The sequence below is a fragment of the Scyliorhinus torazame genome, chromosome 17 (assembly GCF_047496885.1).
Source record: "Scyliorhinus torazame isolate Kashiwa2021f chromosome 17, sScyTor2.1, whole genome shotgun sequence".
Lineage (NCBI taxonomy): Eukaryota > Metazoa > Chordata > Chondrichthyes > Carcharhiniformes > Scyliorhinidae > Scyliorhinus > Scyliorhinus torazame.
In genome coordinates, this window is record NC_092723.1 from 29,110,967 (window position 1) to 29,128,683 (window position 17,717).

Genomic DNA, 17,717 nt, shown 5'->3' on the forward strand with positions numbered 1-17,717 from the left:
CCACTTTCCTTTTAGTTCGCCCACCAACTCCTCCCCCTCTTCCCTCATCTCTCTATAAATCTCTGACACCTTGCCCTCTCCGACCCACACCCCTGAAAGCACCCTGTCCTGTATCCCCTGTGTCGGGAGCAACGGAAATTCCCTCACCTGTTTAGTAAACGCCCTTACCTGCATAAATCGCAAGAAATTTCCCCGGGGCAACTTATACTTTTCCTCCAATGCTCCCAAACTCGCAAAAGTCCCATCTATAAATAAATCTCCCACCTTCCTAATTCCCAACTGGTACCAGCTCTGAAATCCTCCATCCATTCTTCCTGGGGCGAACCTATGGTTGTTCCTGATAGGGGACCCCACCAGGGCTCCCCGCACCCCTCTCTGTCGCCTCCACTGTCCCCAGATATTCAGTGTTGCCGCCACCACCGGGTTCGTGGTAAACTTTTTAGGTGAGAACGGTAGCGGCGCCGTCACCAGCGCCTCTAAACTCGTCCCTTTACAGGACTTTCTCTCCAGTCTTTTCCACGCCGCTCCCTCACCCTCCATCATCCATCTATGTATCATTGCCACATTGGCGGCCCAATAGTAATCACCCAAGTTCGGTAGTGCCAGTCCTCCTCTGTCCCTACTACGCTGAAGGAACCCCCTCCTTACTCTCGGAACTTTCCCTGCCCACACGAAGCTCGTGATGCTCCTATCTATTTTATTAAAAAAGGTCTTGGTGATTAGTATAGGGAGACATTGAAATACAAATAAGAACCTCGGGAGGACCATCATCCTAATTGCTTGCACCCTGCCCGCCAGCAATAGAGGCTGCATGTCCCACCTCTTGAAGTCCTCCTCCATTTGTTCTACCAGCCGTGTCAGATTAAGTCTGTGCAAGGTTCCCCAGCTCCTAGCGATCTGAATCCCCAGGTAGCGGAAGTTTCTTTCCACTTTCCTTAGCGGTAAGCCTTCTAACTCTCTACTCTGGTCCCCTGGACGTATCACAAATAATTCACTCTTCCCCATGTTTAGCCTATACCCCGAGAATTCCCCGAACCCCCTCAAAATTCGCATAACCTCTATCATCCCCCCCCCCCCGGCTGGGTCCGACACGTATAACAATAGGTCATCTGCGTATAACGAGACTCGGTGTTCTTCTCCCCCTCTAATCACCCCTCTCCATTTCCTGGACTCTCTCAACGCCTTGGCCAGAGGTTCAATTGCCAACGCGAACAACAATGGAGACAGCGGGCATCCCTGTCTTGTTCCCCTATATAATCGGAAATACTCCGATCTATGTCGACCTGTAACTACGCTTGCCGTTGGAGCCCCATAAAGAAGTCTAACCCAGCTAATAAACCCGTTCCCAAACCCAAACCTCCTTAACACTTCCCATAAATACTCCCACTCCACCCTATCAAATGCCTTCTCTGCGTCCATTGCCGCCACTATCTCTGCCTCCCCCTCCACTGGGGGCATCATTATCCCCCCTAATAGTCGTCGCACGTTAACATTCAGTAGTCTCCCTTTTACGAACCCTGTCTGGTCTTCGTGCACCACCCCTGGGACACAGTCCTCTATCCTCGATGCCAGTACCTTTGCCAGCAATTTGGCGTCCACGTTCAATCGTGAAATAGGTCTATAGGACCCGCACTACAATGGATCTTTGTCCCTCTTCAAAATTAGTGATATCGTCGCCTCCGACATCGTCGGGGGTAGGGTCCCCCCTTCCCTGGCCTCATTGAACGTCCTCGCCATCAACGGGGCCAACAAGTCCACATATTTTCTGTAATATTCCACCGGGAACCCGTCTGGCCCCGGGGCCTTCCCTGCTTGCATGCTTCCCAGTCCCTTAATAACCTCGTCCACCTCAATCGGCGCCCCCAGGCCTGCCACCTCCTGCTCCTCCACTTTCGGGAACCTCAATTGGTCCAGGAACTGCCGCATCCCCTCCTCTCCCTCTGGGGGTTGAGACCTATACAGTTCCTCATAGAAGGTCTTGAACACCTCATTTATCTTTCCTGCCCTTCGCACCGTGTCTCCCCTTTCGTCTCTAATTCCTCCTATCCCCCTCGCTGCTGCCCTCTTTCGCAATTGATGCGCCAACAGGCGACTAGCCTTTTCCCCATATTCATACCTCCTCCCCATGCCTTCCTCAACAGTACCTCCGCCTTTCTGGTGGTCAGAAGGTCAAACTCTGTCTGGAGTCGTCTCCTCTCCCTGTACAATTCCTCCTCCGGGGTCTCTGCAAATTCCCTGTCCACCCTTAAAATCTCCCCCCGTAATCTTTCCCTTTCCTTGGCCTCTGTTTTCCTTTTGTGGGCCCCAATAGAGATCAGCTCTCCTCTAACCACCGCTTTTAATGCTTCCCAGACCACTCCCACAGGGACCTCGCCCTCGTCATTGACCTCCAGGTATCTCTCAATACACCCCCGCACTCTTGCACACACTCCCTCATCCGCCATCAGTCCCACATCTAATCGCCAGAGTGTTCTCTGCTCCCTGTCCTCTCCTACTTCCAGGTCCACCCAATGTGGGGCATGATCCAAAACCGCTATGGCTGAGTACTCTGCTTCTTCCTCCCTAGAGATCAACGACCTTCCCAACACAAAATCTATCCGGGAGTACACTTTATGGACATGGGAGAAGAAGGAAAACTCCCTAGCCCTAGGTCTAAGAAATCGCCATGGATCCACTCCCCCCATTTGGTCCATAAACCCCTTAAGTACCTTGGCCGCTGCCGGCCTTCTTCCGGTCCTTGAGCTAGATCTATCTAGCCCCGGGTCCAGCACCGTATTAAAGTCCCCTCCTAAAATCAAGTTTCCTGCCTCCAGGTCCGGTATACGCCCCAGCATCCGTCTCATGAATCCCGCATCGTCCCAATTTGGGGCATACACATTAGCCAACACGACCTCCATTCCCTCCAGCCTACCACTCACCATTACATATCTACCTCTGCTATCTGCTACGATGTTCTTTGCTTCAAATGCTACCCGTTTCCCCACCAAAATGGCCACCCCTCTGTTCTTTGCGTCCAGTCCTGAGTGGAACACCTGTCCCACCCATCCTTTCCTTAGCCTAACTTGGTCCGCCACCTTTAGGTGCGTCTCTTGGAGCATAACCACGTCTGCCCTTAGTCCTTTCAAATGTGCGAGCACTCGGGCCCTTTTTATCGGTCTGTTCAGGCCTCTCACGTTCCACGTGATCAGCCTCACTAGGGGGCTACTTGCCCCCCTCCCGTGTCGACTAGCCATTACCTTCTCTAGGCCAGTCCCATATCCCGCCTCCGCGCTCCCGCTCGCTCCCCCAGCGTCGCACACCATCCCCGCCCACCCACTCTTTAGCCATTTCCTTTTGGATTTCCGCAGCAGCAACCCTGTTGTCCCCCCCCCCCCCCCGCTAGATCCCTATCTAGCATGATTGCTCCCCCCATATCACTTCCGTAAGTCATCTGACTTCAACTGACCCCGGCTACTCCTGCTCACTCCTCGACCCCCCCCCCCCCCCCAGTGTGGGGGAACTCCCATCCGCCTTGCGCCTGTCTTCCCGCCTTATTCTTTCTGGCGCGGGAACATCCCTTTACCTGACCTTCCTCTTATGGTGCAGCTCCCTTTCCCCTCCCCCTCTCCTTCCCCATTCTCCGACTATGCCCCGTCTTTCCCCCCTCACCGGCGCCCACATTTCCCCAATGTCTCCCCCTTCCCTGTTTACTTCTCAATTAACTTCCACCGTAACATTAACAAAAACAATAACAATAACATTTCCTGCAGCATCAGTCCCTCAGTTCCGGTCCAATTTCTCTTCTTTGATGAAGGACCATGCTTCCTCCGCCGTCTCGAAGTAATAGTGTCTCTCCTGAGGCAACCAAGAGACATACCCTTCCTGGGGGACACTGTCGGGGGAATGCTGCAGCCTTCTTCCCACACTGGGAAATGTCAAACAAATGCCGTGGGGGCCCTGTAACGAGCCCAAAAGTCCGTTCCAAGCAGGAGCTACTGAATATGCGACCTAGCTCTGCATAGCCGCACCCGGAAGTCACATCTCCTTACCCTTACACACACACCCTCGTCCGCCAACAATTCCATATCTAATCTCCAGAGTGGGTGCTGTTCCTTTTCCTCTCCTACTTCCAGATCTACCCAATGTGGGGCATGATCTCAAATGGCTATAGCCGAATACTCCGTCCCTGTCAACTTCGGGATCAGCGCCCTTCCCAGGACAAAGAAGTCTATCCGAGAATACACCTTGTGGACATGGGAGAAGAAGGAGAACTCTTTACTCCTAGGCCTAGTAAATCTCCAAGGATCCACTCCTCCCATCTGCTCCATGAAGTCCTTAAGCACCTTGGCCGCTGCCGGCCTCCTCCCGGTCCTAGACCTTGACCGGTCCAGCCCTGGATCCAGCACCGTGTTGAAGTCTTCCCCCCCCATTACCAACTTTCCCGCCTCCAGGTCCGGGATACGCCCCAGCATACACTTCATGAAGTTTGCGTCATCCCAGTTCGGGGCATATACGTTCACCAGCACCACCGCCTCACCTTGCAATCTGCCACTCACCATCACGTATCTATCCCCACTGTCCGCCACTATGGCCTTCGCCTCAAACAATACCCGTTTCCCCACCAATATTGCCACCCCTCTATTTTTCGCATCCAAGCCCGAGTGGAATACCTGTCCCACCCATCCTTTTCGTAATCTAACCTGACCCGTCAGTTTCAGATGCGTCTCCTGCAGCATGACCACATCCGCCTTTAGTTTCTTTAGGTGCGCAAGTACCCTTGCCCTCTTAATTGGCCCATTCAGCCCTCTCACGTTCCATGTGATCAACCGGGTTGGGGGGCTCTTTACCCCCCCCCCCCCCCCCCCCTCGTCGACTAGCCATCCCCTTTTTTAGGCCAGCTCCTCACCCGGTTCCCACGCACCCGCTTGTCACCCCGACGGCGCCCTCCCGTCCCGACCATCCCATCCCGTAGCCGCTCCCCCTTCCCCTTAGCAGCAGCAACCCAGTTAACCCCCCCCCGGCTAGATCCCCCTCTAGCTTAGTTGCTCCCCCCATGTTGCTTCCAGAAGTCAGCAAAATCTGGCTGACCTCGGCTGCCCCGTTTATCCTTAGCCTCCCATTGTGTGAGGCGCCCTCCTTCCTGCGCCCCCTTTTCCCTCCACAATTACCATAGCGCGGGAACCAAGCCCACGCTTCCCACCTGGCCCCGCCCCTAATGGCGCAGCTCCCGCTCTCCTCCCTCTCCTTCCCCACCGGCGCCCACAGTTCCCCCTTCGAGGGGAAAGAAAAAGTTCCCCCCTTCCGATTCCCAGTCCCATGCAACCACCCCACTACTTCATTACAAAAGTCCTTTCTCCAGTCTAGACCAACTTTTCTTCTTCAATAAATGTCCATGCCTCTTCTGCCGTCTCAAAGTAGTGGTGTTTTCCCTGGTGTGTAACCCACAGTCTCGCCGGCTGCAGCATTCCAAATTTTACTTTCTTTCTATGGAGCACCGCCTTGGCCCGGTTGAAACTCGCCCTCCTTCTCGCCACCTCCGCACTCCAATCCTGGTACACGCGGATCGCCGCGTTCTCCCACCTGTAGCTCTGTGTCTTTTTCTCCCATTTCAGGACCATCTCCCTGTCTTTATAACTCGAGGTATTTCTCCTGCCTTCGGTCTTCTCACGAGGACTCATGGGCAGCACGGTAGCATTGTGGATAGCACAAATGCTTCACAGCTCCAGGGTTCCAGGTTCGATTCCGGCTTGGGTCACTGTCTGTGCGGAGTCTGCACATCCTCCCCGTGTGTGCGTGGGTTTCCTCCGGGTGCTCCGGTTTCCTCCCACAGTCCAAAGATGCGCAGGTGAGGTGGATTGGCCATGCTAAATTGCCCTTGGTGTCCAAAATTGCCCTTAGTGTTGGGTGGGGTTACTGGGTTATGGGGATAGGGTGGAGGTGTTGACCTTGGGTAGGGTGCTCGTTCCAAGAGCTGGTGCAGACTCGATGGGCCAAATGGCCTCCTTCTGCACTGTAAATTCTATGATAATCTATGACTCGATATGCTCCCTCCACTTCCAAGGGGCCCGTCGGGGCCTCCGGTCCCATTAAGGAATGAAGCATCGTGCTCACATACGCCCCGACGTCCGCTCCCTCTGCACCTTCGGGAAGACCCAAGACTCTCAGGTTCTTCCTCAAGCTATTTTCCAGGGCTTCCAGCCTCTCCATACACCTCTTATGCAGTGCCTTGTGTGTCTCTGTCTTCACCACCAAGCCCTGTATTTCGTCCTCATTTTCGGCAGCCTTTGCCTTCACGCCACGGAGCTCCAACTCTTGGGTCTTCTGCGCCTCCTTTAGCCCCTCAATCGCCTGCAGCATCGGGGCCAGCACCTCCTTCTTGAGCTCCTCCACACATTGCCGAAGGAACTCTTGCTGTTCCAGGCCCCATACCAATCGGCCTCCCTCCGCCACCATCTTGCTTCGCGCCTCCCTTCCTTGCCGTTGCTCCAGGGGATCCTCTGCCACCCGGCCACTATTATCTTCTTTCTCCATGTACGTCCGGGGGGGCTCCCTTTTGTTTCACCGCACAATGGATTTAGCCTTCAAAAATTGCCGTTGGGGCTCCCGGTAAGAGCCCAAAAGTCCGTTCCAATGGGAGGTGCCGAAACGTGCGACTTAGCTGGTCATCGCCGCACCCGGAGGTCCGGTTGGCTGCTTTGACAACCTGATGACATCACTCCAGCTCCACACTGAACATGACAATCTGCTGCTGTCCCGACAAGAGGTGAAATTATCACCAGAGTATTGTTTGACCACCAAGCAACAAGCCTTGCTTTGCGATCTGCGGCAAACACTCATGCTTTGTCACTGACTGCAAAATCCAGGTCACTCACCACCCTGACTTGGTAATACATCGCTGTTCCTTCACAATTGCTGGGTCCAAATCCTGGCATTCCCTCCCTAACAGCACTTTGGATGTGCCCATAGGACTGCAGCAGTTCAAGAGGGCAGCTCGCCACCATCTGCTTGAGGGCAACTAGGGATGGGCAATAAATGTTGGCCCCCCCCTCAAATCCAAGAAATGAATTACTAAAATGTATATATCTTTTCTCAAATAACATGGGTATCCTTGCTCCTCTTTGCTTATTTTACAAAAAAAAATTTTCCTGCCACTTAACCCAATCAGTAACTGTTTTTATCATTTTTTATAATAAACATGTTAAACTAACTTATGATACTGGCAGAAAGTTCAACTTATTTTCTACTCTGCTTTGCTGCCCTCATTGTGAGCTCATGATAATTAGCAAATAAATAAAAAATGTGCTGGTTCTAAAGGCCAACATCTTTTAGAATTTTGCACCGTGTAAAATATACCAAACAATTAAAAACTGTAATCTAAAACCAGACTAATCTTTTAATACATGTTGAGTTGGTGGCAGAGCTTGTGACTTGGACTTTCTGCTGATTGTTACACTTATTACAGATGAAGCCAAATGACCTAAAATTGAAGCTACTGTAAAGACATTGCATGAAAAACATAGTGCTGCAATTGTAATTAAGGAAATTGTGATCGTCAGTTAAGTGTCCCAGCAGCCAATAACACCTAAACTTACAAATGGTAGTTTATTCCATCATGGAGATTATAACAAGCATTTCAATTCACTAATTTGCATCCTAGTTAAGCAATGCAGGGACTTTCAAATTCTTCGCCTTGTTTAAAATCCCTGCACGGCGTTGCCTTTTCCTACCTATGCAGTCTCTAGCCCCACAACTCTGAGCAGCTCTGACGAAGAGTCATCCAGACTCCAAAGACCCCCGAACAGGTGCCGAAATGTGGCGACTAGGGGCTTTTCACAGTAACTTCCTTTGAAGCCTACTTGGGACAAGCGATTTTTTTAAATTTCATTTTTTCATTTCATTTCAAGTTAGTTCTATTCTCTCCCTCCACAGATACTGTCAGACCTGAGATTTTCCAGCATCTTTTCTGTTTTTGTATCTGATATTTACTCCTCCGATTCTGCAATTAAACTGTTCTTAAAACATGCAAAGGCAAAGAAGTGTTATTTTATGGTAACACTGCTTAATATTTGTTGTTTTTCTCTGATAATGTTTAGGTATGGCAGCTACTATAGCTGGTAAGGTTATGACATTGAATTAATAGTGTACTAAACTGTTCTTTCCTTTCGCACGTTTTAAGTGTTTTTTGTGGTAACACTGTCCACGTGATCAATTTTACTTTTTCTTCCTTTTACCTGTAACTACAAAAGCTGGTGAGTGCATTGCAATAACCCAGGGATTCCCAAACTGGGGTCCGCATAACCCATAAGATCTGCAAGAGCATCCTGGGGTTTGGTCCAGGACAGGCTCATTTGTAAAAAAAAATTTAATTGCTTCAGAGCTGCTTGTCAATCGGAAGTTGACTTTTGGAGAAGATTGGATGAACTGGGAACAGCATGAAATTCAAAACTTAATTTCAGGACCAGTGTGGACAGCAGAGTGATGGGAAGAGCGGGCCTCCGAGCAGAGATTCGTAATGGACCTTGTAGCAGAGGGGCAGAGCAAGCCTCCGCATGTGAGAGAGCGGAATGGTGAATGTGTGCGTGCGAGAGAGAGCACGCAACCCTATGAAAGTTTTCTTCTTTCCTTCAATGGCCGCCAACTTCAAAGGCCCCAAATCCTGAACAGTTTGCTTCAACCTGCTTCCCAAGATTCACAAATAGGGCTGCCATGGTTGACTATGGCTTCCCCAATGAAGTGCCCCAATGAATTAATCTCTTCAGATCTCTACTCTTATTTTAGCTCCTTTTGTCTAATCTCTACCCAACGACACCCATGTCCTTTCCAAAGCCCTCCATCATTTTCAGTTTTTAATTTCCTCACCCTAACCATCTCCTCTTCACCATGCATGTCCAGTACCCTCTACCTCTATTCCCTACCAGCACGTTTGTTATGTCTCCCTTTTTCCTCAGGCAACGATTCCCACACTGGTTGATGGGGCTTTCAACTATGTTCCCCTTTTAATTGCACCACACCAGCTACTGTATTCAATGGCCAATCATGTCATCTCCAAAAGCCACCACCAATTATTTGCTGTTACCGGACATCATCTCCCCTTTCAGTATTCACAGTGGGCCGTTTCCTCTGTGGCACACTAGTTTGCTCCTCAATCGTCACCCAACTCTCCCCACCCTCCAGCACCTATCCATGCCAGTTCAGGAGATGCAATACCTGCATCTCTTTTACAGTCTCTCTCTCCTCCCCATCCAAGGCTGCAAACAGTCCCTCCAGGTGTAATGGCAATTTTGTGTGTGAACCTTTCAATTTTGTCCACTGTATTTGTTGCCCAAAATAGTCTGCTCTACATTGGAGAGACCAAAAGCCGAGTGAGCAACCATTTTTTTGTAAAACCTCCTTTCAGTCCACAAGTGTGACCATGATCTTATTATCTGTCGTCTTAATTCCCCACCTTATCCTCAGCTGACCTCTTTGCCCTTAGCTGCCTCTGGAGACTCTTAAGTTCAAAGAATAACTGCTTCTTTTTATTAGGCATTTTGCAGTCTTCCAGACGCAGCACTGAGTTTATCAATTTCAGGCTGTTATCACTTCCCCTGTTTTCCCACATTTTTCTGTTGCAGGCATTAGAGGTTTTTTTTGTTTATGCTTTTAGATGTTCACCTTTCTACCATTCGCATCTCCTCTGGATACAACAGTACTTTACTTGTCCCGTTCCAGCTTGCTTTGAATGTACACCATCGACTCTTTTGTCATTTAATCTCTTTGTCTTCCAGATGATCACAGTCCTTCCCTTTTTATTTGTTCCGCACCTGCTACACCTAATTACTTGAGTATAAGCTATTGCATTTCTATCTCTTCCCATTCGTGATGAGAGGTGATTAACATGAAAGGGAAACATATTTGTGAAAAAGATACTTGATCAGCTTTTGTAGCAATTGTTCTCAAAACTGTTTGTGGTCATTTAGATGTGGACACTGGCACTTTGTTAGTCCACCAGTGGAGGTCATCTGAGAGAACATAAGAGGAATGCTAAGTCATGTATTGCTGAAAGCAAAGACATTCTTTTTTCCTGATCACTTTTGAATATGATAACCGTAAATAAACTTGATAGCATTCTCCAGAATGTCCTTTGCTTTATGCATACCACATTCTTCGAGAAGCACCATTTTTTTTTTCGTAACACTGCTTAGAAGTTGGTTGGTTTTTTTTCTGTCCAATGTACAGGAACTGCAGTATCCCAGCTGGTAAGTATATTACATCAAATTAATGATTTACTTAAAACATGTAAAAGGAAAGAACCGTTTAAGAAGTGCTATTTTATGGTAACACTGTCCACCTGATTAATTTTGTTATTTCTTTGTCCCCTGTACAGTAACTCCTACGACAACAGTTGGTGAGTACATTGCATTGACCTGATAACCTTTTATTGTCACAAGTATGAAGTTACTGTGAAAAGCCCCTAGTCGCCACATTCCGGCACCTTTTCGGGTAAGCCAATACAGGAATTGAACCCGCGCTGCTGGCCTTGTTCTGCATTACAAACCAGCTGTCTAGCTAAACCGGCCCATGGAGGCCAATAGGGTAGTCTTGACTGTCCAAATCGTATAGAAGCAGGCAATTTGGCCCAACCAAACCATTAATTTAAATTCTTCGTGTGAGGAGTAGTGTTTTTTTTTTTTATAAATATTTTATTGAGAATTTTTGGTCAACCAACACAGTACATTGTGCATCCTTTACACAATATTATAACAACACAAATAACAATGACCTATTTTATAAACAAAAAATGAATAAATAATAAATAACAAAAATGAAAACTAACCCTAATTGGCAACTGCCTTATCACAAGTAACACTCTCCAAAAATATAATTTAACAGTCCAATATATAATTATCTGTCGCAACGACCTATACATATTATACAGTATATATTAACTACCCTGAGAGTCCTTCTGGTTCCTCCTCCCCCCTCTTTCTTTCCCCCCCCCCCCCCCCCCCCCCCCCCCCGATCCTGGGCTGCTGCTGCTGCTGCCTTTTTTCCATTCCATCTATCTTTCTGCGAGGTATTCGACGAACGGGTGCCACCGCCGGGTGAACCCTTGAGCCGACCCCCTTAGAACGAACTTAATCCGCTCTAGCTTTATAAACCCTGCCATGTCATTTATCCAGGTCTCCACCCCCGGGGGCTTGGCTTCTTTCCACATTAACAATATCCTGTGCCGGGCTACTAGGGACGCAAAGGCCAAAACATCGGCCTCTCTCGCCTCCTGCACTCCCGGCTCTTGTGCAACCCCAAATATAGCCAACCCCCAGCTTGGTTCGACCCGGACCCCCACTACTTTTGAAAGCACCTTTGTCACCCCCATCCAAAACCCCTGTAGTGCCGGGCATGACCAAAACATATGGTTATGATTCGCTGGGCTTCTCGAGCACCTTGCACACCTATCCTCCACCCCAAAAAATTTACTGAGCCGTGCTCCAGTCATATGCGCCCTGTGTAATACCTTAAACTGAATCAGGCTTAGCCTGGCACACGAGGACGACGAGTTTACCCTGCTTAGGGCATCTGCCCACAGCCCCTCCTCGATCTCCTCCCCCAGCTCTTCTTCCCATTTCCCTTTTAGTTCATCTACCATAGTCTCCCCTTCGTCCCTCATTTCCCTATATATATCTGACACCTTACCATCCCCCACCCATGTCTTTGAGATCACTCTGTCCTGCACCTCTTGTGTCGGGAGCTGCGGGAATTCCCTCACCTGTTGCCTCGCAAAAGCCCTCAGTTGCATATACCTGAATGCATTCCCTTGGGGCAACCCATATTTCTCGGTCAGCGCTCCCAGACTCGCGAACTTCCCATCCACAAACAGATCTTTCAGTTGCGTTATTCCTGCTCTTTGCCACATTCCATATCCCCCATCCATTCCCCCCGGGGCAAACCTATGGTTGTTTATTATCGGGGACCCCCCCAAGGCTCCAGTCTTTCCCCTATGCCGTCTCCACTGTCCCCAAATCTCCAGTGTAGCCACCACCACCGGGCTTGTGGTGTAGTTCCTCGGTGAGAACGGCAATGCGGCTGTCACCATAGCCTGTAGGCTGGTCCCCCTACAGGACGCCCTCTCTAATCTCTTCCACGCCGCTCCCTCCTCCTCTCCCATCCACTTACTCACCATTGAAATATTAGCGGCCCAATAATACTCACTTAGGCTCGGTAGTGCCAGCCCCCCCCCATCCCTGCTACGCTGTAAGAATCCCTTCCTCGCTCTCGGTGTCTTCCCGGCCCCCACAAAACCCATGATGCTCTTTTCAATCCCTTTAAAAAAAGCCTTCGTGATCACCACCGGGAGGCACTGAAACACAAAGAGGAATCTCGGGAGGACCACCATCTTAACCACCTGCACCCTCCCTGCCAGTGACAGGGATACCATATCCCATCTCTTGAAATCCTCCTCCATTTGTTCCACCAACCGCGTTAAATTTAACCTATGCAATGTGCCCCAATTCTTGGCTATCTGGATCCCCAGGTAACGAAAGTCCCTTGTTACCTTCCTCAACGGTAGGTCCTCTATTTCTCTACTCTGCTCCCCTGGATGCACCACAAACAACTCACTTTTCCCCATGTTCAATTTATACCCTGAAAAATCCCCAAACTCCCCAAGTATCCGCATTATTTCTGGCATCCCCTCCGCCGGGTCTGCCACGTATAGTAGCAAATCGTCCGCATACAAAGATACCCGGTGTTCTTCTCCTCCTCTAAGTACTCCCCTCCACTTCTTGGAACCCCTCAACGCTATCGCCAGGGGCTCAATCGCCAGTGCAAACAATAATGGGGACAGAGGGCATCCCTGCCTTGTCCCTCTATGGAGCCGAAAATATGCAGATCCCCGTCCATTTGTGACCACGCTCGCCATCGGGGCCCTATACAACAGCTGCACCCATCTAACATACCCCTCTCCAAAACCAAATCTCCTCAACACCTCCCACAAATAATCCCACTCCACTCTATCAAATGCTTTCTCGGCATCCATCGCCACTACTACCTCTGTTTTCCCCCTCTGGTGGGGCCATCATCATTACCCCTAACAGCCTCCGTATATTCGTGTTCAACTGTCTCCCCTTCACAAACCCAGTTTGGTCCTCGTGGACCACCCCCGGGACACATTCCTCTATTCTCATTGCCATTACCTTGGCCAGGATCTTGGCATCTACATTTAGGAGGGAAATAGGTCTATAGGACCCGCATTGTAGCGGGTCCTTTTCCTTCTTTAAGAGAAGCGATATCGTTGCTTCAGACATAGTCGGGGGCAGTTGTCCCCTTTCCTTTGCCTCATTAAAGGTCCTCGTCAGTACCGGGGCGAGCAAGTCCACATATTTTCTATAGAATTCGACTGGGAATCCATCCGGTCCCGGGGCCTTTCCTGCCTGCATGCTCCTAATTCCTTTCACCACTTCTTCTACCTCGATCTGTGCTCCCAGTCCCACCCTTTCCTGCTCTTCCACTTTGGGAAATTCCAGCCGATCCAAGCAGCCCATCATTCTCTCCCTCCCATCCGGGATTTGAGCTTCGTATAATTTTTTATAAAATGTCTTGAACACTCCATTCACTCTCTCCGCTCCCTGCTCCATCTCTCCTTCCTCATCCTCACTCCCCCTATTTCCCTCGCTGCTCCCCTTTTCCTCAATTGGTGTGCCAGCAACCTGCTCGCCTTCTCCCCATATTCGTACTGTACACCCTGTGCCTTCCTCCATTGTGCCTCTGCAGTGCCCGTAGTCAGCAAGTCAAATTCTACATGTAGCCTTTGCCTTTCCCTGTACAGTCCCTCCTCCGGTGCTTCCGCATATTGTCTGTCCACCCTCAAAAGTTCTTGCAGAAACCGCTCCCGTTCCTTACTCTCCTGCTTCCCTTTATGTGCCCTTATTGATATCAGCTCCCCTCTAACCACCGCCTTCAGCGCCTCCCAGACCACTCCCACCTGGACCTCCCCATTATCATTGAGTTCCAAGTACTTTTCAATGCACCCCCTCACCCTTAGACACACCCCCTCATCTGCCATTAGTCCCATGTCCATTCTCCAGGGTGGCGCCCTCCTGTTTCCTCCCCTATCTCCAAGTCTACCCAGTGTGGAGCGTGATCCGAAATGGCTGTCGCCGTATACTCCGTTCCCCTCACCTTCGGGATCAATGCCCTTCCCAGCACAAAAAAGTCTATTCGCGAGTAGACTTTATGGACATAGGAGAAAAACGAGAACTCCTTACTCCTAGGTCTGCTAAATCTCCACGGGTCTACACCTCCCATCTGCTCCATAAAATCTTTAAGTACCTTGGCTGCTGCCGGCCTCCTTCCAGTCCTGGACTTCGACCTATCCAGCCCTGGTTCCAACACCGTATTAAAATCTCCCCCCATTATCAGCTTTCCCATCTCTAGGTCCGGAATGCGTCCTAGCATCCGCCTCATAAAATTGGCATCATCCCAGTTCGGGCATATACGTTTACCAAACCACCGTCTCCCCCTGTAGTTTGCCACTCACCATCACGTATCTGCCCCCGTTATCCGCCACTATAGTCTTTGCCTCGAACATTACCCGCTTCCCCACTAATATAGCCACCCCCCTGTTTTTCGCATCTAGCCCCGAATGGAACACCTGCCCCACCCATCCTTTGCGTAGCCTAACCTGGTCTATCAGTTTCAGGTGCGTTTCCTGTAACATAACCACATCTGCCTTAAGTTTCTTAAGGTGTGCGAGTACCCGTGCCCTCTTTATCGGCCCGTTCAGCCCTCTCACGTTCCACATGATCAGCCGGGTTGGGGGGCTTCCTACCCCCCCCCCCCCCTTGTCGATTAGCCATCCCCTTTTTCAGCTCCTCACCCGGTTCCCACGCAGCTGTATCTCCCCCAGGCGGTGCCCCCCTGCCCATCCCCTCCCATACCAGCTTCCCCCTCTCCCCAGCAGCAGCAACCCAGTAATTCCCCCCTCCCACCCCCCCTGCTAGATCCCCCGCTAGCGTAATTACTCTCCCCATGTTGCTCCCAGAAGTCAGCAAACTCTGGCCGACCTGGGCTTCCCCCCCGTGACCTTGGCTCGCACCGTGCGACGCCCCCTCCTTCCTGCTTCTCTATTCCCGCCATGATTATCATAGCGCGGGAACCAAGCCCGCGCTTCTCCCTTGGCCCGGCCCCCAATGGCCAACGCCCCATCTCCTCCACCTCCCCTCCTCCCCCATCACCACCTGTGGAAGAGAGAAAAGTTACCACATCGCAGGATTAGTACATAAAACTCCTCTTTTTTCCCCCCCTTTTTAACCCCCCTCTTCGCCCCCCACATTCGCCCCACCACTTTGTTCAAACGTTCTTTTTAATAACCCGCTCATTCCAGTTTTTCTTCCACAATAAAAGTCCACGCTTCATCCGCTGTCTCAAAGTAGTGGTGCCTCCCTCGATATGTGACCCACAGTCCTTGCTGGTTGCAGCATTCCAAATTTTATCTTCTTTTTATGAAGCACCGCCTTGGCCCGATTAAAGCTCGCCCTCCTTCTTGCCACCTCCGCACTCCAGTCTTGATAAATGTGGATCACCGCGTTCTCCCATTTACTGCTCCGAGTTTTCTTTGCCCTTCTAAGGACCATTTCTCTATCCTTAAAACGGAGGAATCCCACCACTATGGCTCTGGGAATTTCTCCTGCTCTCGGTCCTCGCGCCATCACTCGGTATGCTCCCTCCACCTCCAACGGACCCGCCGGGGCCTCCGCTCCCATTAACGAGTGCAGCATCGTGCTCACATATGCCCCGACGTCCGCTCCCTCCGCACCTTCAGGAAGACCAAGAATCCTCCGGTTGTTCCTCCTTGCGTTGTTCTCCAGTGCCTCCAACCTTTCCACACATCGTTTCTGATGTGCCTCATGCTTCTCCGTCTTCACCACCAGGCCCTGTATGTCGTCCTCATTCTCGGCTGCCTTTGCCTTCACGACCCGAAGCTCCCGCTCCTGGGTCTTTTGTTCCTCCTTTAGCCCTTCGATCGCCTGTAGTATCGGGGCCAACAGCTCTTTCTTCATTTCCTTTTGAGCTCTTCCACACAGCATTTCAAGAACTCTTGTTGTTCAGGGCCCCATGTTAAACTGCCACCTTCTGACGCCATCTTGGTTTTTGCTTGCCTTCCTTGCCGCTTTCTAAAGGATCCACTGCAATCCGGCCACTTTCTCCTCCTTTTTCCATCCGTATCCAGGGGGGATTCCCTTCTGGTTTACCGCACAGTGTTTTTAGCCGTCAAAATTGCTGTTGGGGCTCCTATCAAGAGCCCAAATGTCCGTTTCACCGGGAGCTGCCGAAACGTGCGACTCAGCTGGTCATCGCCGCACCCGGAAGCTCGTGTGAGGAGTAGTTATGGTAACACATGATTCATTTTGTTATTTCTTTGTCCCCTGTGCAGTAACTCGTACAACAACAAAAGCAACTCGTACAACAACAAAAGCAATCAGTGAGTACATTGCATGGACCGAATGAGGTAGTCTTGTCGGTCCAAATTGCATAAAAGCAGGCAATTTGGCCCAACCAATCCAATAATTTAAATTCTTCATGTGAGGAGTAGTTATGGTAACACCGTCCATATGATTCATTTTGTTATTTCTTTGACCCCTGTGCACTAACTCGTACAACAACAACAGTTGGTGAGTACATTGCATTGATCTAATGGGGGTAGTCTTGTCGGTCCGAATTGCATAATATGGGCGGCACAGTAGCACTGTTGCTTCACCACACCAGGGATCCAGGTTCGATTCCAGGCTTGGGTCACTGTCTGTGTTCTCCCCGTATCTGCGTGGGCTTCCTCCGGGTGCTCCGGTTTCTACCCACAAGTCCCAAAAGACATGCTTGTTAGGTGAATGAGACATTCGGAATTCTCCCTCTGTGCACCCGACCAGGCGCCGGAGTGTGGCGACTGGGAGATTTTCACAGTAACCTCATTACAGTGTTAATGTAAGCTTACTTGATTTTTAAAATTTTTGCGGGGCTCCACTGGCTCGGCCAGCATTTATTATTTTTGAGGAAATATTTTATTAAGGCATTTATAATTTTAACAATTTAACAATTTTAACTATCAGGTGTCAAAAGGGACTAAACAAGATAAACCAGACCCAGTAACAAACCCCAGCCAACATGGTTTATGCAAACAGGACCTCCCCTAACGGTGCTCCCTCCCACTCCATCGGTTCCTTGAAGATCTCTGAAACCAGCCCCTCCCCTTTCCCTACTCTCAACACCACCTTATCCTCCAGCACCTGGGGCATCAGTGCAGAAAGGTCAAAACCTGCCTCCCCACAAAGTCCCTCACCTGCCGATACCGGAACCCATTTCCACCTGGCAGCTGTACTCCTCAAGCTCGGGAAGTCCTCATTGATAAAGTGATCTCCAAATCTCTTAATCCCCGCCTGCTGCAGCCTCCGGAAAACCCCATCCAGCTTCACCGGAGCAAACCGGTGATGATCGTATATCTGTACCCACACCAACGCCCCCTCCACCCCCATATGCTGCCGCCACTGTCCCCACACCCTCTGGGCTACCACTACTACTGGGCTTGTGGCGTACCTGGCTGGCGAGAATGACGAGAGTTGCTATTAACAGTGCCTCTACATGAGGCTGCCTCCATCCGCTCCCAAAGCGACCCCTACGAAAGTACCCTCTCATCTGTTCTACCAACCGACCCAGATTCAGCTTGTGCAGCTGCTCGCTCCCGCGCCACCTGGATGCCCAAGTAC

General features: G+C 50.4%; 1 protein-coding gene across 7 annotated transcripts in view; it reads left to right on the plus strand.

The window, feature by feature from the left end:
- LOC140393807 (C4b-binding protein alpha chain-like) overlaps positions 1–17,717 on the plus strand; it is a 52,096-nt gene that overhangs the window by 20,671 nt on the left and 13,708 nt on the right. For 4 of the 7 annotated variants that reach the window (XM_072480264.1, XM_072480268.1, XM_072480267.1 and 1 more), the window contains exon 6: positions 10,346–10,366. In XM_072480264.1, the coding sequence (XP_072336365.1) occupies positions 10,346–10,366 (21 nt within the window). Of the gene's footprint in view, positions 1–10,345; positions 10,367–16,393; positions 16,442–17,717 lie in introns of all 7 variants that reach the window. The other 3 variants (XM_072480262.1, XM_072480265.1, XM_072480263.1) reach the window with 2 other exon arrangements.